The sequence below is a fragment of the Pavona decussata genome, unplaced genomic scaffold, assembly GCF_977016875.1.
Source record: "Pavona decussata unplaced genomic scaffold, jaPavDecu1.1 SCAFFOLD_89, whole genome shotgun sequence".
Taxonomy (NCBI): Eukaryota; Metazoa; Cnidaria; class Anthozoa; order Scleractinia; family Agariciidae; genus Pavona; species Pavona decussata.
Window position 1 is genome coordinate 1,895,001 of NW_028145506.1, and position 22,584 is coordinate 1,917,584.

Here is a 22,584-nt window from a genome sequence, read left to right on the forward strand (position 1 = left end):
ACGTTATTGCAGAGTTATTCCCGGTATGATTCCCAGTAACACAACGATAAAAATCATGCAGTCTCTCTGAATAAAACCATTCAATTATTTCAATTGCGAAGGGAGGATACAATTGACTATAAAAATAAGCGAAAAAACTGTCTCTGTAAATCTCTAAATTTATTCTTATTACAAGGGAGGATAGTTTTTAAATATCTGCGAAACATATCATGGGGAATAAATGGGGCTACGTTAAGCATTTCGTGTAATGCCAATTAAGGGCATCTTGTTAAGTTTACTTTGGCTTCATACTGTTCAATATGATCCCCTTCTGGGAGGGGGAATTTCTTAACTTTGACTACTCTTTGTCCCCATTAAGGAGGGGGAAATTACGAACTTCGACAGGATCCTATACAAAGTCCCCTCCCTTGCCCAGGGTCCCCCCCCCCCAGGGGATGGCCAATACTGAATTCCAAAGTGGAAAACTATTTAATGAAATGTACACAAACATTTCTTTGGTAAATTAAATTCAATCACATTTATCGCTCTTACCTTGATTAGGAAGAAGCTACTCTTCGCGCGTCCGAAGAAAGAGCAAACGTCAAATTGAAGGGGCGTTATATTCCTGAAACAAACACAGCAATGATCATGATGCTTTCATACTGTCTCGAGGCCGAGGAACAAAGAATCGCTTAACTAATATTTCCGATTAGACTAAGCAAAACACTTGTGTAAACGTTATGAATCTACACTACCTGTGCTTAGTGGTAAACAAATCATTTTTTACCATATAATACAGGATGAAGGTCTCCACAAAACCGTGAATGCTTTTCCAAGAAAGATCAATTTTTAACACGTTTGGTTTTTGCACTTTGAGAGAGGAAAGGTTGACATAGCTGTTTATCGAACCAGACAGAAGGGGCGCCTGATCGCGTGATGATCAGGTGATCAGACCAGACAGAAGGGGCGCGTGATCGCGTGATGATCAGGTGATCAGACAGCGACGTCACATGATGCAGTAGACGCCAAAGCGATCCTAAGCAGCTTCCTCAACGCGTACTCTGAAGCTATTGGAAAAAGTCACTCTAAAAATTTACGTAAAACAAAACTTCTTCAGTTTAACAAATGATAAGTAATTTTGTACATGCCACGGGGTAATCAGAAGTACAGTGCCTTTTAATTGTCTCTCGCTGCATCTGACTTTTCGCTTCACATCAAGTGATCCGCTCATTTTTACAAGCCGTCTCCAAAGAGAAAACCCCGGGAGAAAACTCACCGAGTTGACCAAAAAAATGCACTTTTCCTGGAGCGTCAACATGTAGAAGAATCGGTGGCCTCGTAAAATATGAATGTAGCTCGACAAACTTTACTCTCGAAATTACGAAGCAGTCATCGCTGCTAAAACGGATCTATTCTAGAATTAGATCTTACAATTTCAGAATTTACGAGCGTTCAGGTCACTGTTTTAATGACGAAATCCAAAATGTTTCTTCAACCGGGTACAAATCTGGTTGGAGTCACCACAAAGTTAAAGAGTCTCAGTTAATCGATACGTTTCTCAAATCACGCGAGGTGTCCATTTTGTTTCAGCGAGACGATTGTTCACATGATGACAAAAAGATGTTAAAAAGTTTTTCACGCAAAAGGATTTATGAAACCTCTAGAGAACCTCTCGTATCCACCAATATAGCTCAGTACTCAAAAGCTTTCGAAACGAGAATGGCCGTCGAATGAACAGATGCAGTTTTCTGCACGGATGATCTGATCAACTGCGGATATCGAATGCGGCAACGGAATGTATGTTTACATCTGTTTACTCGAGCGCTTTCAGGGAAATGCAAGAGAACTACTGGGAATAAATTGACCACTAAACAGTACATTCACCTTAAAAGAATCAAATTTGCTGAAAAGAAAACTACGGTAAACTTTACCGCTTGCAATATCATTAAACAAACATGCCTACCTGTCGTAAATTTCATTCCACACATCTTTCTTACCAGGAATAGACGAATCTTCCCAGCTACGATTGTCCAGCTGTTTGGCAGTGTGTTCCTGTAACAAAGAATTGATATTGAACCCCAAACTTAATTAATTGCATTCATCAACTCAATCTGGACAAACAGCGGAGACAAGAGAATTATCTGCAATCATCAGTAATACCTGTAGTTAATGAATGTTTCCGCCCAAGCGAAATCAGTGTTCCTCGAAAAACAATTCAAGAAATTTATCAGCTCTGCAGCTGCGTCATGACGTCAAGCCGCACCCTGAAAAATATTAGGGGCGTACGATCAAGGCCTAGGGGCAGGAAGACGACAAAAAGTCACGCCAACTTGAAAAAATCAGAGTGAAAAAAACACCACACACACACACATTGTAGTGATTTACATTTACCCAATAAACAACGCTCAGTAAATTCATCTTTACTTGGACGACTAAGCCAGGTTGCAATAACAGTGAAGATGTTTCACCAAGCCGTGATTGCTTGCTGCAAACAGTGCGTGACTAACTGAGATGAAATGGAAATCAAGCAAATCATTGGCCCTTTGCCGAGAAAAGATCAGAAAAAGGTCAGTGAGTGCTGACGTAATCCTTGTCCAGTTGCCAATTAATCTCGTACCCAGATCTTCTCACTCTTTCTGGAGAATATCAGGTAAAAATACAAATGACTTTAAAGTCAGGGTGTCAATGAAGAATTTGAGGGGTCAATAGTTTTGGTTTTCTCCAAATCTTCTTAAGTTTACTGTTCAACTGTCAGGTCAAGAAGCATCCTTTATCGGGTTTTTGTCCCGAGATCCCTCTCTTATGTGGAACACTGTAAATTATGTTTCACCTTGACCCGTCTAATTCCAGGTGATATGATAATTTCTTAGGTCTCTTTTCGTCCACGCCATTACTACACCCCACTTTATTACAAACGTCAGCTGATTTGTCTTTCAGTATCTTGTCGTAGCTGACGTTTTCGAGCACAAAATGTTGGGGAAACCATTCGGATTGCTGATATTTGAAGATGGAAGTTGTCCCTGAGGTCGACTGAGGAGAACCTTGCCCAAAGTCCAGACATTCGCTGGTCCTTGATGCTCGTCGTTCTTGATATTCCGTATCTTTCAGTATCTTGTCGTAGCTGACGTTTTCGAGCACAAAATGTTGGGGAAACCATTCGGATTGCTGATATTTGAAGATGGAAGTTGTCCCTGAGGTCGACTGAGGAGAACCTTGCCCAAAGTCCAGACATTCGCTGGTCCTTGATGCTCGTCGTTCTTGATATTCCGAGTAGTCGATTTTTTTCCTGTTTCCTCGGAGACGACTTCCCACGTGGTGACTTTACTTCGTTCTCATTCTCGTTTTTATTGGGCATCGTTTCAAATTTGCTTCGTCCTGAAATGCTTGCTGGGCTTTATTCCATTGCATTACACTGCGCATTCCTACTGCGAATAATTTCTTACGTCATAAGCGCTCGCAAATTGAAAACATGGTTTGTTTTCCTTGATGCTAAAGCCAAGCCAATGTTCTCCTCAACGAGCATGGTGACCTATCTTTTTTAGCTCGTTTTTAACTCACCTATTATCCTCTTTAAAAAATCACGAGGAAAAAATGTGTTATTGCCAAAAATTCGAGATTGCCCACCACTCGCGGGCATAAAAAAAGTGATACTGAGAACCGCTTTACTTGCACGCAAGTATTGGGCCGACGATACTGCTTCACACCGTGCTTTCCTGCCAAGAAATTCATCTTTAATTGCCGATTATGCTTCGTACATTTTATGTTGAACGTTTTTCTAAGTTCTGCTTTTTCCGGTAACTTCTGTTACCACCAGACATGGCAATAACTGGTCAAATCCTGGGTCACAATTATGGGGTAAATTGAGTGGATCATAGCTCGTTCGCGGACATGGTGACCTTTTTTATTACGTTTCTCGAAATAAAACATAATAGTGAACAATCACAGAAAGTTTGAGAACATTTTCACGACAATTTTTATTTGGCGGGAATCACCTTAATAAGATTCTCTGAACGTAGTAATTCGGTCACAACACATACGATAACAGTTTCTGTATATGACCTGCGGGAATCCATCATCGGGTGTCACGCATGTCAGGGCATATCTGGCGATAAGTTATTGCAAAGTTACTGCTCTTTGGCTTAAAAACAATTGGAGTTTTTGTACAGGTTGTTTTGCACAGAGTCTATAAAGGCAGGGTCGTAGCCTTCAGAAAGAAGAAAATAAAAACAAACAAAGAAGAAGAAGAAGAAGAAGAAGAAGAAGAAGAAGAAGGAGAAGAAGAAGAAGAAGAAGAAGAAGAAGAAGAAGAAGAAGAAGAAGAAGAAGAAGAAGAAGAAGAAGAAGAAGAAGAAGAAGAAGAAAGTTTCAAGTAAATCTGTTGAATGTATAAATTATCAAAGGGTCTTCTTGTGTGTTTTTGCACCAGTCTAAAATCTGCTCGTCCATCGCTTGCACTTCATCCAGTCTCACTTCATCTCTCTCCACAAGTCTGACTAGAGAAGTCCTGTCATTAATCACATTTGAAACAATAATCAGCAAAAATTAACCCTGAACAACAGAGGGGTATTAACCTTGGTGAAGCAAATTAAGGGTGGTGCTGTTTGTTTTGCTGTACAAGGTGGTTCTAAGTTTTGAGTCCGTGAACGAAAATCCTTTCAAATGAAAGCTACTGAGCAGTACATTCCTGTGGTGCTGTTTATTACGCTGTACAAGGTAAGTCTATGCGGGATGAAATCCTAAAGTGCGACCATTCAAATGAAAGTACTAAGTTGTACTTTCCTGCGATGCTGAAAATAAACAAGAGCACCGTTTTGTTTTTCGGAACAAGTCTACGCCATAGAAGGAGTTATTAAAGTGTACTGGTCTTCAAAGTCTTTGCGAACAAAGAGTTGTGAAAATTCTGTTAACGGTTTTTAAAATTCTAGCTTGTGATACTGGATCAGCCAGCCTGCCTGATGTAACAAGCATAAAGCGTACTCCCTCAACCTAAGGCGCACCACAATATTGGACTTACCAAGGGTAAAATCAACAATGTATAGACTATAGTCGTTGAGGTAGCTCGCATCAAAATTGTGGAACTCAAAACGCAGGGCGTCCAGCAAGATTGATATACTTATGCAGCTTTTAAAAATAGTTTAAAAACATTTTAATGTTCAATTTAAAAATCTTATGGGACTATAATTCTTAGTATTGATCGATACCGGCCATTTTAATTAATAATTTTCTATTCTGTCGACGATTTTATCCTTGTTATATGTATTTAATTACTGGAGTTGTAAATATTTTAAATTTTAATTTGTGTTTTGTTTATCGTGGCCAGTAAACTAGCGTACAGGCATCTTAGCCGTATTTTAGCAAAGCGTACTGGCTAAGCGTACGTTAAATAGAGTTGCATTGTATTGTTGCTGTCCAAGATGGGTCTGTATGACCATTCAAATGAAAGTTACTGGGCAGTACTTTCCAGTGGTGCTGTTGATTATGCTGTACAAGGTGGTTCTAACTTTTCAGTCTGTGGATGAAATCCTAAAGTGGAGCACTTCAATAAAAGCCGCTGAACAATACTAATACTTTCTAATTGTACTGTTTGCTTTACTCCACACTTTGGCTCTAACGTTTTAGTGCTGGCTTTACCTCAGCGCTTTTTGCATGGCACCGACATCCTATGTGTGTTGAAGCTGAATGCCTCTGAACCGGAGCCAGTTCGCGGCCGCCTCTTTCTCTGATGACAGTTTTAATAGCAGTTGTGTGTGTTTGTAAACTGTTCCTGGGTTATCTGGAGAATAAACAACACAACACAGTCAGTAGTCAAAGTTACCAAAGGTTAACACTACTTCTCGTTTGGACTTAAGTCCTGGCGTTTTCAGGCGCCCAGGCTTTGGAATAGCTTATCAAACGGAATTAGAGCGTCAACCGAAAATAAATTTTTTGAACGTTTTTAGAAACGAGTCAATATCTCAGACAAAGAAGCATCTTGCTAATATCCAATTGCTTTCTTATCCTGTAAAATAGCGGTTTAGTCTACATTGGAGCCCTGTTAATACAACCACCTTAGGGCCGTGAAAATATGGTCGTATTAACGGGGTGGCCGGACAACAAGGTTGTAAAACTAGGGAAATGACTGCACTATCAATTCGTTCGGGGCACAAAGAAGTGGTCGTAATAACGAGGTGGTCGTAAGGAGGGGTTTCACTGTATATTGTTTTATACTTTTTATTGCCTTTGCTGTCTGATTAATGTTTTATCATTTATGTTTTTAATCGTGGCATACTTGTAAACTAACTGGTGCAGGTTGTACTGAATCATAGCTAAGCGTATGTTTCCCACCTTGAATGAAGAATCTTATCTTATTGTAACAAACATATTCATCCGATACTTGGCATGTGTGGTATTTGATTTGAAGACCAATGGTTCAAGTAATTTGTTAATTAGACAAGAAACTTTGTCTCACATTACCTCTCTCTACCAAGGGAAACACAGGCGAACAGACCAGAATTTAAATACAGACCATTCGTTCTCACTTCTAAAAGTTTTAGAAAAGGCACTCATTCTGTGCACAGTACAAAAGCGGTTTAGAATTGACTAACCAAAGTGAAGACTGTAACCAGCAACTACAAACTTTTTTAAAATTATTTTGCCACGCAAAGAAATTACAAAGAAAACACAATAAAATAATTTAAATTAAGTTACAAAGAAAAAAGTGGCGAGGAGACCGAAAAGAAAGTAGAAAGCTTATGCGTGATTCGGCCTCCCCAATTAAACTAAGTTGACTACAAATAATTCATTAAGTTAGTAACATGACGTTCAAAATTCATTAATAATTTATTAGTTCATTGACCTATCAAATGGTCGATAAAACATTACGTGCAGTGGTTTTAAAACCCGATAAAACCTCCTCCTTATTAGTATGCGGTGTTTAATGTTTTTCTCGTATGCTAATTTCCAACGTTCACTAAACGCTTTTCCAGGAATTTTTTTTGGAAGCAGTTCAAAAAACTCGCAGCACGTGTTTTATCGGGTCTAAAACCACGAGGCACACCCGATAAAACATTACTTTAAACATTACTTGAACAGATAAAAGTAATAAGCAAGAAACTCACGTGTTATTCATAGATTTTAATTATGGAATTCTTAAGGGTTTCTTAAAACAGAATATTGAATTTGGGTCCTTGGAAAACACAGAAAATTTCTTAATATTTGTACGACAGTAAGCTGGATGCAAATTAAAAAACACAACAACCAAACAAAACTTGAAGTAAACACAAGTCAACGAGGTCAAGTGCGGGAAAACACGTGGAAGCAAGTCTCACCTGAGTTTGGTTTTATTTTCTAATTGGCTGAGAAAAGAGCACAATGTTTTTTACCCAATCACAAAGCACAGTAGACCAACACCAAAAGCAAACCCGAAATTACTTTCAAAATTTATCTACGGGACAACATCCCAACAGTTTATAATGCGATTGTTTATTCTCCAAATTAAAATGTAACTTCTTCTTATTCCTTGTTGCACTGTCAATACACATTCAAGTATTAAGTGAGGAGAATAAAGAGGTTAAAGCTATCAACTAAGACAAAAATTTGAGCGTTGATGCGTGGAATAATTAAGGAGAACTGAAATTTCAATCACCTGGCAAACACTCCAAACTGAGATGCAACTCATGCAGGGCATCATGGGTCTGATCCAGGCCTTCTAGAATCGACGCTTTTTGGTTGTATGCCCGCACCTGCAAGGAAAACGTCAAGTGAATGGCAAATGACTGCTGATCGCAGAGTGAGAACCACAAGTGGTGACAACACCGTTTTTCTAGCTTCTTGCGGTGTATCCGATGACAAACAGAAAGTGTTTCTGATTTAGTTGCAACGCTGTCTCTGAAATGCAACCTAAATTTTGTTGAAACATGTTGCTAGGCAACAAGAATTATAACGAAATAAATGTGATGGTATATTTCCAGCCTTGTGAATGAATGAGAATGATGTATTATTCTAGAAATGGCCTTTGCTCCCACGAGTCTCCTATAGCTCAGTGGTAGAGCATCCGAACTGGTAATCGGAAGGTCTTAAGTTCGACTCCTGATAGGAGCACTCGGATTTTTTTTTTTCCGAGTATGCCTGTGTCACTTTCTAGAATAATACATCATTCTCAAGAACAATGATCATTTGATAACTGACGAACAGCGGCTTTTGATTGTTTCCATCATCGAGTAAGCTAAGCTTTGGGTGAATTGCCAGACATGGTGGTAAGTTCGAGATAACAGGTATAGATAATACTCACCTTTAATTTCACAAGCTCATTTGGTTCAATTCTTTGTTTTTGCTCTGTCAACAGGGTGCTGTCTCCTTTGAAGGAAAAATAACCCTTTTACTGCGCTTTTCAATAACACATGGACTCTGAACTTGAGCCTCAAGTAACTATTTACATGTTTTACTGCTGTCAATCATAATTACGGCGGCAACTGGTTCACTGCAAAAATACAGAAATTAACAAAGTGGATCGCAAACCGCCAATCACAGCGCACGAACATGATCTTTTGACTCCGTTGAGCCAAACGTTGTTTTTAAGAGGTCCGCTCCAGTGATTGACGGCAGCGAAAAGCGTAACGATTGGTTGAATCTTGGAATTTTACAGTCCCAACATGTTGGCACAATATTTACTTGCCATATAAGTGAACAAATGTTGTGCCACAATGTTGGAACGATAAGATCCCATGTATGATTCTCTTCAAAAAACACATGTCGGCATGACGTTCAGATCATGTTTAGCCGCCGATCGAAAATTGCTATCCAATAAATGTTACATGATCACAATGTTGAATAACAGTAGTACCAGGCGCGGATCCAAACCGGTTTCGCGACGTTCTACGGAAAACGGTCAGATTTTGAACAATCATCAGATAGTTTTAGAACAAAAGAAAATTCTCAGGTTTAAGTATGGAAAATGCCTGTCAATATGAGTTGAAAACCCAGGGATGACACTTTCAAGCTCCACCCTACCCCCCCCCCCCCTTCCCCAGAACCTTCGCCTTGAAGGCTCACATCATCGGAAAACAGTCACACTTTTCCCTGGATCAAGGCCTGACTGCATACACACCTCTTTTTATTTGGTTAAGCCAAATAAAGTTTTTAGCAATCCATCACCAGCCCGGCAGCCGACAATTTTGCCGCCTACAATGGAACTTTTACCGCCTATTCTTACACTTGTTAAAAAGAAAAATCAAGCGTACTGTAACTCAAATTGCGATCAACAACAAAGATCTTGAATCTATACCTACAATACTTGCATTTGTTACTTTGATAGGATAATGGAGGTTGACATTTACATTAGTTTCAAATACTTGCCGGCTTAATTTCTCACTTAAGCTACTGGAACTTCGTTAAATCGAGGTTCCACTGTAAAAAGCTCAGTCTTAAAGAGTGCTATCTAAAAGCTGTAAAAAATGGGGGTGTCGAGTTTACCCCCAAAATGCACCAGATGCAACAATTTGAAGCCGTTATTTTCAGATCCTTGCTGCCTACTACTAGTTTTTCCTGCCTAATACTACAAAATATTTTGACAAGGCTGCATGATAATGTAACTTTTGCGCCAATAAAACTCAAGAACCTTTCAAAGGATGCAGTGACCTCAGAGACTGAACAACAATCTTTGAGTCTTCGCAGGTCAGAATGGGCACTCACCAGTGTCAATTCTTCTCCTTTTTCGTTGCTGTTCCTCGGAGGCTTCTTTGTCTTGACGAGCCAAGTAAAAATTGGATGATTGAACACCTTCTAGTATTTTCAACACCCTTGGATGATCAAAAATAGAATGAAAATATACTTTCTCCTCACCATCTCAATACAATGACAGGCAGGTAGGTGAAGAGAAAACATTTATCAACAAACTAGGAGATATATATTGCCATATTGGGTTTTTACCCTTTTGGTGCCAAACATAGACCTTGAGCAAAAATGGCTGACATTTTAATTTTCTTTTGTCTGCACACACCGGTGACAAGTTCAAGTTGTTCACGGTCCCCAGGGAAAAATGGATTGGTATATCATACATTTAGTGATAAATTTTCTGCATCATTGAAACTCCATGTTCCTGCAAGTACTTTTTAAGTTCCGTCACATTCATGGCATTGTAGTCGCTCTTATTATTATGCTTTGACAATTTGAACCTGGAACTATTCGAGTTTCGAAGACTTTAAGGAATGGAAAAATATATAAGCTTATATTAACGGGAACTTGAAGTAGAGGCTCGTAGTTCGAAGTAAGAACGGATGTCCGAAATTTCGCGGTTTGTTTACATCAGAAGTCACATGACACTACACGTGAAATCTAACGCCGGAAAGGTGAATTAGCCCGACAAGCCTCATTCTAAGTAAAATATTCTTTTGATTTTTAAACTGAAGAACGAAGTTAGTAGAGCTAATTTGGTTGCAAACAGGAGAATATTTTAAAAATGTCAGCCATTTTTACACAGCGCCTACACAGGACTTTTCAATGACTGTTGAGAAAATAAATCCCAATTTGCGAGGACATCGTACAGAATAAAAAAAATGTAACTACGTGTACATCTTTCAGATAAATTTTCGCTGGAATTTAACTTTCACCCAAACTCTCCTTTCTAAACATACAATGGACAACCAACCAAACATATTTGACTAAAAATGCAAATGTACTTTTTACGAACTTATAGCGCTTCAAATTTCAAGACCTTCAAAGCTCGAGAATGAAGTTGCCTATGTACGTTGCATATTTCACTAACAAATTTATTACACAAAAATATTAGTATGCTTTCATAGATTAGTACTCTACCTGTTGAGGGCCTTTAGGGCTTCAAGTGGTTGATGAAGATGAATTAAGGCCTCAGCTTTCAACATCAGCATACCACAAAACATACTTTCTTCATCTGTGCTGGTTGCACTGTCATCCTCATTTGATCGAAGTCTTTTCCTGGGAGCTGTGGAGTTTTCATTCTGTTTATCGCTGTGACCTTTTAAGGTAGAGCGTACATAACACGAATAAACAAACAAACAAACAAACAGAATAGAACTTAAAAAACAAGTACGCGGTTTAGTTTCTAAAGAAACTGTGGTGCTGCGTCGGTTGAGAAAAGAGATTCGAGTGTTGACGTTTCGAGCGTTAGCCCTTCATTCTAGTCGCTCTGCCGATGGACTCACAAAACGCCAGCACTCGAATCTCTCCACGGCGGCCAGATTACCTTATCAACCGTTCTGTTCCAAATAACTGTAAGATATGGCGAAAATTTCAAAGCACTGTTCTAGTAGTAACTGACAGAATTTGTCATTGCAACGTCTTCAAGTCAAAGCTATTTTTATCAAGTGACAAGAGATTTTGAGCGAGTGCAATTGACCAAGCAAATTTGTGAGAATGCAAGTGGCCCATAAAGGTTTCCGAGAACATCCAACACTGTTTACTGCACTGACTTTTCTTTCCTTACAAAATGACCAAAGAAAACGTCTCAATGATTAACAACAACAACAACTGATAAAACAAGGTTTGTTTATGAAAATTCTATTTCATACCATTCTCAGTTGGTTTTCCGCCATCAGCAGTCGTTAGCACTTTATCACACACAGTCAAAGTGTCTTGGTATCTGCCACCATTCAGCAGTGTAACTGCACACTGCCGGTATAACTCTGTAGGACTCGGTAGATGAATGGTATCAGACTGTAATATGAGTACAGGAGAGGAAAGTCACTTTTAGATTCCTAAACGTTAGATTGTAACAATAAATATAAACAATAAATTACCATTAAATATAGAGTAAATTTGGCAAGCCTTTCATAAAGGTCTGATACTCTTGCCACTACCAGTATATGAATTTCATAAAAAGTGACATAATCTGCTTTGCCACCTGTAAAGTTTTATTAAATTCCCTCAAGTTTCAGTTACGCGTTTGCTAAATTCATTTCAGGAAATCTTTTCACAAACGTCAAGCTAACTAAAAAATGATTTTTCTTTTTTTGCATGCTTTAAATTACATCAATACACTGACAAACTAGGCCACTAAATTTAGTGGCCTATTTTGTCAGTATATTGATCCAAGAAAGCCCTTCAGTTAGGAACACTGATCATAAGTATCTCATCTATTTTCATAATAGTAATGGCAATTTTGCTCCATTACTCGGTCTAGAAACTGCTCAGAAGATGAGGTTATGGTTGTGCAAACTCAGAACATTTTGTCCATCAGAGAAGATACATTGTCCTGTGATGCTGAGCAGTCTAAGTTCACAAGAGATCCAGTGATGAGTGAATATTCAGACGTCTTTGGAGAAGAGTTAGAGTTAGGTCACATGGAAGGGGAAGTACACCTTGAAACAGACCCAAATGTTGCTCCCACAGTTATGCCGCCACTCATGTACCTGTTGCGCTTAAAGAGGAACTGAAGAATGAACTTGATCGGTTAACTCAGAGGAAAGTGATCAGCCCTATTCAAGAACCTACAGACTGGGTTCCAGACGTCCGCTATTAGGATGGGGACTGTAGGGACACTTGCCAGTCTTCTTTTAAGGACGGTGCCTACTAATACCGAAGTATTTTTGCGCGGTTTATGACTATGCAGGAAAAGCAGATCTTAGCAAGGGCTATTGGAATCTAAAACGAAAATTGGGGGTAACCACGCATTTTTCAGAGATAATTAAGCAACAATATCTCTAAAAAGCGCCAAAATATGAAGCAATGTATGGGATTTTGTCCTAAATTGAAGCTTAGTTTTCTCTGAAAAATGCATGGCTACCCCCAATTTTTTTTTGAGATACCAAAGGCATTTGGTAAGTTCTGCTTTTTCCGTATAGTTTTAAACCGCGCAAAAATATTCCTGTATTAGTCGGCACTACCCATAGGAAACCCGAGTATCTCGCGATGCGCAGAACGTATGCGCAGTAGCAATAGTAGGCACCGGCCTTAAGAAAGTTACCTGCACCCTAATGGGTTACTTACAGAATTTGATGACTGCATCTCTACAATGTTGGTCAGTAACTCAAGATAACTGTTAGCTGCTTCCTCAAACCTGAAAAAAATGTATTTCTTTTGGTTGTTTATTTGGTTGTATTGTTTCTATTCCCATTAGGGGTTTCATGCGCCTTTATAAACCACTCCTTGCGCATATCACACCACTTGACGCCGACCAGTTATTTTCGAAGTTGTTTTAAGTTTTTGTTTACGGGCTAGTTTTTCGTTTGTTATGCCCGGTGGTGAAGAACCTTTCGACCAAACAGTTTCTCGTGCTGATTTAACCGAGTTTCGTGGGTTTCTTCTAGACCAACTTAAAAGCCATACCGAGGAACTTTCGTCGAAATTTGAAAAAGCTTCAAACGAAGCCGAAAGTGCACTGCTAGTCTCCAAGCAGCTCAAAGCCGAAAGCGAACTCAAGTTTGCCCATCCCGCCAACGAGAGGAATTATAAGTTCAATTTCGAGATCGTCGAGCTGCTTGAGACCGCGGCCATTGCAGTCCAAGACAAGGATACGCCGAAGGCATCGCAGATTATAAGCCAGGCCATTAGCTCGCTAAAGGAGAGGAACAGGAAAATCAGGATCGCCGATTCTTCCGAAGGAGGTTGGCTAACGGTTAAGCATTACGAGAGCAACGCCGTCGCCCTCGATTTTGAAGACGATAAAAAGATTCGTGCAGCGGAGAGGGAGGCTCTGAGAGATAAGAATCGTACTCGTGTTAGACGCAATGCTGAACGCCTGCAAGGCCGATATCAGCCGTATTCTCAGCCCTTCGGTGTCCGCGGGCAGTTCCAGCGCCCGCAGTTCTCAGTTTCACCGTCCTTCAGGTCGCAGCAACAACCTCCAGATTTCTACAATCGGTCACGAGGAGCCTGTCGTTTCTGCGGTGGCTCAGGTCATTGGTGGAGAGAGTGCCCTGTCAGGCTCGCCCGTCAGTCTTTCTCCGTTGGAAGCATGTCAGGACAAGCGACTGCACCAAGCTCAAGTTCATCAACAGCCCGTTAACTCCTCAGCTCAGTTCTTGGATGGTTTGTCCTCCGGTGTGCTTAATGTTTTGAGTAAGAATCCTCCACAGCCAGTCGTCCATCCTTCTCGTCATGTTGCCGGTGATGTGAATCAGGAGTTCAAGGAACTGTTGCTTTTGCAAGATAAGTTTATAGACTATCCTTCGTTAGATTTTTATGGTCAAAATTTGTTTGATTACGAGCAAAGTGTTGCCCCTGCGATTGTTAAGGGTCGTCTCAAAGCACATTTTCAATTCTGGGTGGACATTGGGACTCCTTCTTGGGTCTTGGACACCATTTGTTCAGGGTATGTTATCCCTTTTGATTCACTCCCGTCTAGTGTTTGCTTATCTAATAATAGATCGGCTTTACTTCATTTTGATTTTGTCTCGTCAGCTATTTCTGATCTGCTTAAATTAGGATTGGTCTCTGAAGTTTATGCACCGCCTACTGTGATTAATCCACTTTCTGTGTCTGTTAATTCGGAAGGGAAGCCCAGACTCATCCTTGATCTGCGACATGTTAATAGGCATATTCCCAAGGCTAAATTCAGAATGGAGGACTGGAGAGTTTTTCTTCAGTATGTCGTGCGCGGGGGATATATGTTTAAGTTTGATTTAAAGTCTGGTTACCACCACATTGATATCTGTCATCCCCATCAACAGTTTTTGGGTTTTCAGTGGACCTTGGGAGGTAACGTTTATCGTTACTTTTGTTTTACTGTTTTACCCTTCGGGCTTTCATCCGCGCCTTATCTTTTCACTAAATTGTTTCGTCCGCTGGTACGTCATTGGAGGGCCTCGGGTATTCACTTAGTGCTTTATTTAGACGACGGGGCTGGTTGCGAGAAGGAGTTTTTGACTGCCAAGCGTTGCGCCGATGCGGTTCGTTCTGACTTAGACAAAGCGGGTCTGGTGGCTAATCATGAGAAATCTATTTGGGTTCCTGTTCATTGTTTGGAGTGGTTGGGTATTTCTTGGGATCTTGATGGTGCTTTTTTGTCCATTCCCCAACCTCGTATCGACCGCCTGTTAGCTGCCTTAAGTGCATTTAAGGGTAAATTACCCTACGTCACTCCTCGTTTTGTTGCCTCCATTGTCGGCAAAATTATTTCGCTTTCACCTTGTGTGGGTAACGTGTCTCTTATTATGTCTAGATTTTTGCAGAGTGCAGTTTCGCCTCGCGATGCGTTGGATACCCCCCTTGATTTGAGCCGTTTTCAGCATTATTTACAATGCGTTGACGAAATTGCTTTTTGGCTGGTTAACTGTCCTAGTTTAAATTGTAAGAAGTTATTTGAGTATACTCAGCCCGTTTTATATTATTGGTACTGATGCCAGCGATTTTGCCTGTGGGGGACATGCCCTGTTCGTCGACAAGGAGGAGTTTGATTTGTTTTACAATGCTTTTTCCTCCATGGAATCGTCTCTTGACAGTAATGGAAGGGAGTTACTCGCCATTCTTTACGCGCTTAGGTCATTCAAGCCGCTTATCCAGGGTAAAGTTGTCAAATTGTATACTGACAGTAGAAATGCTTCTATTATAGCTACCAAAGGTAGTACGTCCCTTAGGCTTCAGCGTCAGGCTTTGAATATTTTCCAGTTTTGTGCTGTTAACAATGTTACGATCGATTTCTTATGGGTTCCCAGGACGCTTAACGTATATGCTGACTCCATGAGTAGGGTTATTGATTATGATGATTGGAGTGTTTCTAAAGTCTTTTTTGGGCATCTTTCTGCTCTTTTCGGTCCATTTACAGTTGATAGGTTTGCTACCCCAGTTTCGGCTAAGTGCGCCAGGTTCTATTCTAAATTTTGGTGCCCAGGCACTGAAGGTGTCGATGCTTTCAGTGTTAGTTGGGCGGGTGACAATAATTGGATAGTCCCACCTGTGTATCTTATTAGTCGCGCTATCTTTCATTTAGAGGTTTGCAAGGCCCGTGGTGTTATGATTATCCCTTGCTGGCCTTCTGCAGTTTTTTGGCCAATAGTTTTTCCCATGGGTGGTTTAAGGGCATCCGTTATTCAAGTCCTTGAGTTTCCCGACCCTTCTTTTGTTTTTGCTCCCGCTCGTGAGGGCCACAACACAATTTTTGCCCACTGAGGTTTAAATCTGCGGTTTTGGCTCTTCGTCTCGATGGGTCTGCTTGTTCTTTTTGATTTAGTTTTTTGCCTGTGAGCTTCATAGCGGTATTTCAGTTTTTTGTACGCTTCATAGCGTCAGTTATATTTCTTTTGGGCGCTTTTCATAGCGTTGCACTTTTGGTTTCTTACGCCTCATGGCGTTATATGTAATTGCCGTAGTTTGCTCCATTGCAAGATATTTTGCACGCTTCATAGCGTCATGTTTATACATTGTTGTCATATTTTGTTTTGTCTGTTTGCTGCGCTTCTTAGCGCCTACTCGTGCGTTATGCTTCATAGCCTTTTGGCTTGTTTATGGACATTCCGCCTTATGGTGGTATTTTCTTTCCTTGTTGTTTTTGTCATGGGTACTGTTTTCTCGTGATTTCCTGATTATTATTTTGTTTTCTATTTTATGCCGTTTGATTTTTTCTCCTTTTGTTTTTCTTTGCAAGTTTCCATTACTGATGGTGCGGCTGGTATTCAAGCTTTGAAGCCTTTGTCTGTGTTGGTTCCTGTTTTTCTCGCGGCGAGCAGGGCACCATCGACTGTGAAAGGATATCACACGCATTTTCGAAAATGGAAGGCATGGGCTGCCAAGTTTCCTGAAGTGGAATATTGTCCTGCTTCGGATAATCATTTTGCGCTTTATCTCATTAGTTTACTCCAGTCCGGTTATTCGTTTTCTACCATTGTTTCTACTTTTTACAGCATTAATTTTTTCCATAGTTCGTGTGCTGTTCGCAACCCTTGCAATAGTGGTTTTGTTAAAGCTATTTTGGAAGGCTGTAAGCGTCTCGCTGCTAACTCTGTCTCTTCCAAGAAGAGACTTCCTATTTGTCCTGAGCATTTGCATGCTCTCGTTTTGAAGTTTGCGGGTGTAGATGCTAGTTTGCTTGATATCCACGACGTTTGTATTTGCCTTGTTGCCTTTGCTGGTTTTTTGCGTTTTAATGAGTTTGCTATTGTTAAATGGTGTGATGTTGTTTTCAGTGATACTTATTTTTCCTTTTTCATCCCAAGGAGCAAGTGTGATCAATATGGGTCTGGCGCTACTATAGTAATTGCTAGGACTGGTAATCCTACTTGCCCATTTGGAATGTTGTCTCGTTATGCCAAGCTTAGTGGTGACAGTTTAAATTCTACTCAATTTGTTTTTCGTTCCCTGTACAAACGCAAGGATGGGCGTTATGCCCTTCGAGATGGTTCAAATCTCTCGTATTCTAGGGCTAGGGAGTTATTTATTAATAAGTTCAGAGCTATAGGTTTAGATATGAGGCTTTATGACCTCCATTCCCTTAGGATTGGGGGTGCGACTGCCGCTGCCAATAATGATTTACCGGATCGTGTTATTAAGAAGCATGGTCGTTGGAAGTCTGAGAATGCTAAGTATATTTACTGTAGGGAAGATATCCAACATCAACTCTTAGTTACTCTGAACATTGGACTCTAGTTTATTTTTGTTGTTTCTTTTTACTTTTTTCCTCCCATTCGCTTTGTCTATCTTGATAATTACTGGCGGCTCCCTCCACTACTGTTGTGTTCATTACTCATTCCACTTACATTAGAAATGATTTCTATTCGGCTGAGCGTAGCGATAGAGAATAGAAATGTATTTCTTTTGGTTGTTTATTTGGTTGTATTGTTTCTATTCCCATTAGGGGTTTCATGCGCCTTTATAAACCACTCCTTGCGCATATCACACCACTTGACGCCGACCAGTTTTTCTCGAGGCTAATTTTTTCCGTATATAGTTGTTACTAGTTATCATTTAGAGTAAAGTTCTAGCCTTGTCTAGACATTTTTGCTATATCCTACTTCGAAAATGTTTCGCTGAGTTGTACTTTTTGTTATTGAACTGTTCAGCATTTATATTTTGTTTTGTAATTGTATATTTTATATGGACTGTGTTTTGTCTTTGCTTGTATTTTGGGGAGGGAGGGGGGCTGGGAGGGTCTCAAAAGCCAAACCTTTTAAAGGAGCACACAGTCCACTTAGTCCCTAACCTGCGAAACCATACGTATCTCTCTCCGGAGAGAAGCGACAGCCGGAAAGACTTCTGCGTTCGCAGGCTACTAAGTCCCAGGGTGACTTATCGACTTAAACTTAGCCTGCGTAGCTGGCGGTATTGTAGGCGCGTAGGCAAGCGCGAAATAAAGTTTTGGCGGAAACTTTATTTCGCGCGCGCCTACAATACCGACACTCCTTCTCCAATGAAAACATCTCCATAACACGGACATTCGTCTGTCCCTGAAATTGTGTCCATGTTGGTATAACAGGACTGAGGCAGTCCAGTTTCATCTGTAATCACGTTTTGGCATGTGGTCTTGAATTCCTCAGGAGACGTTGCTCCAATGTTTTATGCGCTGTTTTGCGTTTTGTGCGCAAAAAAATCTATGATTATGAGCAAGATTTCCGTTTTATCTTAAAACGAAGCACAAAGCAGTGGATAAAACATTGAAGCAACGTTTCCTGAATCTGGCCTAAAACAGCAAAACGCGATCTGAAATACAGTTTTGGTCGGATTTTCCCCGAGTCCTTTAATTATAAACACAAGCTCTTAAATTGCTTCTGATTGTTGGCTCTTGGTTTAGCTGAGAACTTCACAAAACCAACAAAAAGATCGTAAAAGATGTCAACCAATTCCTATAGCACTAAATTCCATTTAACGAGGGTGTCTACTATTGTTACTGCGCATACGTTCTGCGCATCTCGTGATACTTAGGTTTCCTATGGGTGGTGCCTACCAATACAAAAAATTCTAAAAATTGTCAACCAATTCTTAACGCGCTTAATTCAATTTGATTACATTGCTGTAGTGTTTCACTGTGAAATATTTTAAATAACAGCACAAACCTGCCAAGTTCTGCAGATCGTTTCGCCAACATGTAAGTTATAAGTTCTGTTGCTATTCTAGTTCTTGGCATCCCACCAGTCAAGGCAAATCTTGGAGGAATTGTTAAGTCTGTTTTAAGAGGATCAAAGAGAAACAAATGTCATATGGTAAGAGTTCTGCTTGGTACAACCAGAATAAAGGTAAGATTGTGTCTTTTTAAGCACGCTTCAGTTTTCTGCAGGTAATTCATCTTGTGTTATTTTTTTTTTGATCAACCATACACCCCAGGTACAATGGTACGTAAGGCAAGATAAGGTAAACTTCATTAAGGCTGGGTGGCCTATTCAGGAACTAGGCTGATATCCAGAGGGACCCAGCTAAAACCCATCATCTAGCTAACACATAATATGAAAAAGACATGACAATAAAAGAAATTTTTTTATCAATAACGGTTTGTTAAGACACAAACAAGCAAAAACGAACGATAAAAACCGGCGTTTCGGTGTCATTATGACGCCAATGTCAAGACAAGTTGTGGACTAATGTAGATTTTGACAAGTAAGAAATATTTAAAATTAGAATACTGAATACAGTCAACTGCCGCCTTGCAGACACCTTGGACCACAGCTAAATAAATTGCAGACGTTTGATTTACATAAATTCCCGCTATTTAAGGACTCTCGCTGTTAAGGACACGAACTCACAGTCCTGAGGGTGTATGCAATAAAGGGAGTTGACTGTAGGTACTAAATATTTTGTTTACAATGTTTGATTTGCGCTAAAATGTCTGCTGTTGACAGATTCTCTAACCTTCTATAAGTCACTGCGTAAAATTTGAAGTTGCACAACTTTTCTATTTCAAGGATATCCCAGAAATCACAAACCTAAGTCTTTTTTAGTGAGTGAGACAGCTGTATACTTCCTTGAAATGTTTTAAATGGAGTGTACCAATACACATTTCAGTAACTGTAGGCATTGCTCGATTTGCTGCTTATATGACCAGACAATTAATGCCAACTTCTGTGGTTGATCCAAAAATAACTTATTAAAAGCTGGTCTACTATAATTACTTTTAAAATATGGAATAAGACATGTATGAGGGACACATTCCCTTGTCTTCATACTCACTTGATACATTGTATTGTTAAAAGGCATTATGATATTGATCAACAGGTAGAACTAACTCTGCTTTAAATAAAATAAATAAATCACTTTATTTAACTGTCACTGTATTTAATGCAGAACACTAATTGGGGACTCTCTCCAGATTGAATTGGAATTTGGAAATTTCGGTCTTTGAGGAGAGAGGAAAACTGGAGTACTCAGAGAAAACCTCTCGGAGCAAGGACGAAAACAAACAACAAACTCGACCCACATATGATGCCGAGTCTGGGAATTGAATCCGATCCATATTTGTGGGAGGCAAGTGCTGTCACCAGTGCACCGCGCCGTCACTGCTCCCCAGCATTCATGGAACACTCACCTAATCTCTTATCTCTGTGATCATGCCCATGGTCAGTGGAAATCACTGCTACATTACAGCGCTGTTCACTTTCCACTTTACCACTGATGGCCTAATAAACAAACAAGTAAATCTTGAGTAACTGCATAATTATTATGACCTGGAGGGCACTTACAGTAGCGCAAGAAACTTGTGGCCAGATTTCTTGTTTTAGAACCAAACTATGGACAGAGCTTCTGTGATCACTTGTTGAAAGATGATATTGATAGGGACACCATTCTATATCTGGCTGGGAATAAGTATGTAACAATTCATCGCAATAGTGGGAGTTCCAATAGCTATGCAATGTCAATCACAATTTCATCTATCGATAACTGTTGCAATAGTTTTCTCAAATATTGATAGTTTTAATAGCTTGTTCCAGGGTCTTATCTGTATTTAAAGAGGTGGTAAGTTAAGTCGTTCTTTATAACAGTGCACAAGCTGACAATGGGCGAAGACAACATTACAACGTTATTGCAATAGTATCGCAATGATATTTCAACTTCAACAATAGTCAAAATGAGCTCAATAGTCTCCCTAGCTAGGAAACAGTTAATGCGCATGTACATTGAGCAATCGAGCTGCGTGGATTCAACCTGTAAACAAGTTAACCATTTTGTTTTTCACAAACTCTCTTGATGTCGGAGTCATCTGAAAGAATCCTAGGCGAGAGACCCAGCTCAGAGAGGGTAGGGGTATTTTGCAAAATGCTACACACCAAACGTTGCATTTTACGCCATCTACAACAGTTAAGGGGGAAGCAATGAATGATATTATTTAGGTCTAAGCACTCTTCTATACTATTTAGGGTTAAGCACTTATTATATAAATGGCTAGGTTTTAGTCGTTGCTATGGCAGACATTTCACAACACATGTTTGACACTTCTATGGCAAAATACCCCCGCCGGCTCACAGGCTACAAGCAGTTAAAGCCTGGAGAAAACTTGTTGGTCTTCAAATCTTTCCATATTTCTATGATGAGTTCTGTCACTTGGCTGATTACATTTTCATCCCTCACCTCTTTTAGTAACTTCAGACATTGTATTTCAGTCGTAAAATTCCCCAGCTTTCGATATTGAAGACAGATGTTAAAAAGAGCTTCCAGTTGTTCAAAATCACTTTGAATGGCTTCCTTGAACTTGGATACTGCTGTGTGGTGTTTTCCCTGAAAGCAAAAATTTTACTCTCAGCCCAAAACTAAAATTAAATTTGCATTAACACCGCATTTGTGTTTTGGCAAGGCAGAGTAGTATTACACTTGAGTGTGGCCAATGTGTGAGCCAGCGAGCCAAACGTGCGAGCCATGCAAGCCAAACGTGCGAGGCATGCGAGCCATGCGAGCCAAACATGCGAGGCGTGCGAGGCATGAACAACCCCCAACATAAATGCTAACCGTTAAGCTAACCGGGGAGCTATTTAAGCTAACCTGAGTCCTATTTAGGCTAACCGGAGTGCTTTTTAGGCTAACCGGAGTGCTTTTTAGGCTGACCTGAGCGCCTCGCACGTCTGCCTTGCATGGCTCGCTGGCTCGCAGATTGTCAAGACTTATTACACTTGGCTGTAAATCAACCCAGTCCCTTATTTCAATCCAGCAAATGGACCCTTTTTGCTCTTTTATATTAATAACTGTCAAGATACTCAGGCTAGAGCTAACAAAACAACATGAAACATAGCTTCACATCATTAGGAACCTTGAGACTGTCAACAAGTTAACAAAAGATGCCTGCTATGCTCACACTTCATAGTGATAATGCCATCCCTGCAGGGATAACGCAGTGTTAAGAGCACTCGCCTCCCACCAATGTGGCTCAGGTTCAATAACAGGATTCGGCATCATATGTGGGTTGAGTTTATTATTGGTTCTCATCATTTCTCTGAGAGGTTTTTCTCAGAGAAGTCCAGTTTTCACTTCTCCTCAAAAAGTAACCAATACAATCTGGAGAGTGTCCCCATATTTGTAAAGCGCATTTGATCATCTTGTCATGGAATTATGCATTATACATGTACAAATTAACAGATTTATATATTTTTTCAATTTAACCATATCATGCAGCTGGCTATTTACAAACATGGCCCAGGATTTGAATGTAGGACTGTCATTAATAAAACACATCCAAAAGGAAAGAAGAAAGGAGTACTTGAGCCAGAGGACTTGTCCCACTGTCTGATTTTGTCTTACTTCAGA

The 22,584-nt window shown here is 40.1% G+C and overlaps 2 protein-coding genes across 5 annotated transcripts in view; both read right to left on the reverse strand.

Moving 5' to 3' along the window:
* The window catches only part of LOC146474514 (uncharacterized), a 62,461-nt gene extending 60,329 nt beyond the window's left edge, over positions 1-2,132 (reverse strand). The window contains exons 1-2 of the mRNA XM_085117136.1: positions 1,977-2,132; positions 532-604 (exon numbers count right to left, since the gene is read on the reverse strand). The gene's annotated coding sequence lies outside the window, so the exon portion shown is untranslated. The remainder of the gene's footprint in view (positions 1-531; positions 605-1,976) is intronic.
* A 178-nt stretch (positions 2,133-2,310) lies between these two features.
* The window catches only part of LOC146474519 (uncharacterized), a 36,976-nt gene continuing 16,702 nt past the window's right edge, over positions 2,311-22,584 (reverse strand). The window contains exons 11-21 of one of the 4 annotated variants that reach the window (XM_085117126.1): positions 21,418-21,564; positions 20,378-20,468; positions 18,915-19,023; positions 12,919-12,988; positions 11,502-11,646; positions 10,771-10,948; positions 9,649-9,755; positions 8,249-8,313; positions 7,604-7,700; positions 5,611-5,752; positions 2,312-4,483 (exon numbers count right to left, since the gene is read on the reverse strand). In XM_085117126.1, coding sequence (XP_084973252.1) covers positions 5,640-5,752; positions 7,604-7,700; positions 8,249-8,313; positions 9,649-9,755; positions 10,771-10,948; positions 11,502-11,646; positions 12,919-12,988; positions 18,915-19,023; positions 20,378-20,468; positions 21,418-21,564 — 1,122 coding nt within the window. In that variant the 3' untranslated portion in view covers positions 2,312-4,483; positions 5,611-5,639. Of the gene's footprint in view, positions 4,484-5,610; positions 5,753-7,603; positions 7,701-8,248; positions 8,314-9,648; positions 9,756-10,770; positions 10,949-11,501; positions 11,647-12,918; positions 12,989-18,914; positions 19,024-20,377; positions 20,469-21,417; positions 21,565-22,584 lie in introns of those variants that run through there. The other 3 variants (XR_014866172.1, XR_014866171.1, XM_085117127.1) reach the window with 3 other exon arrangements.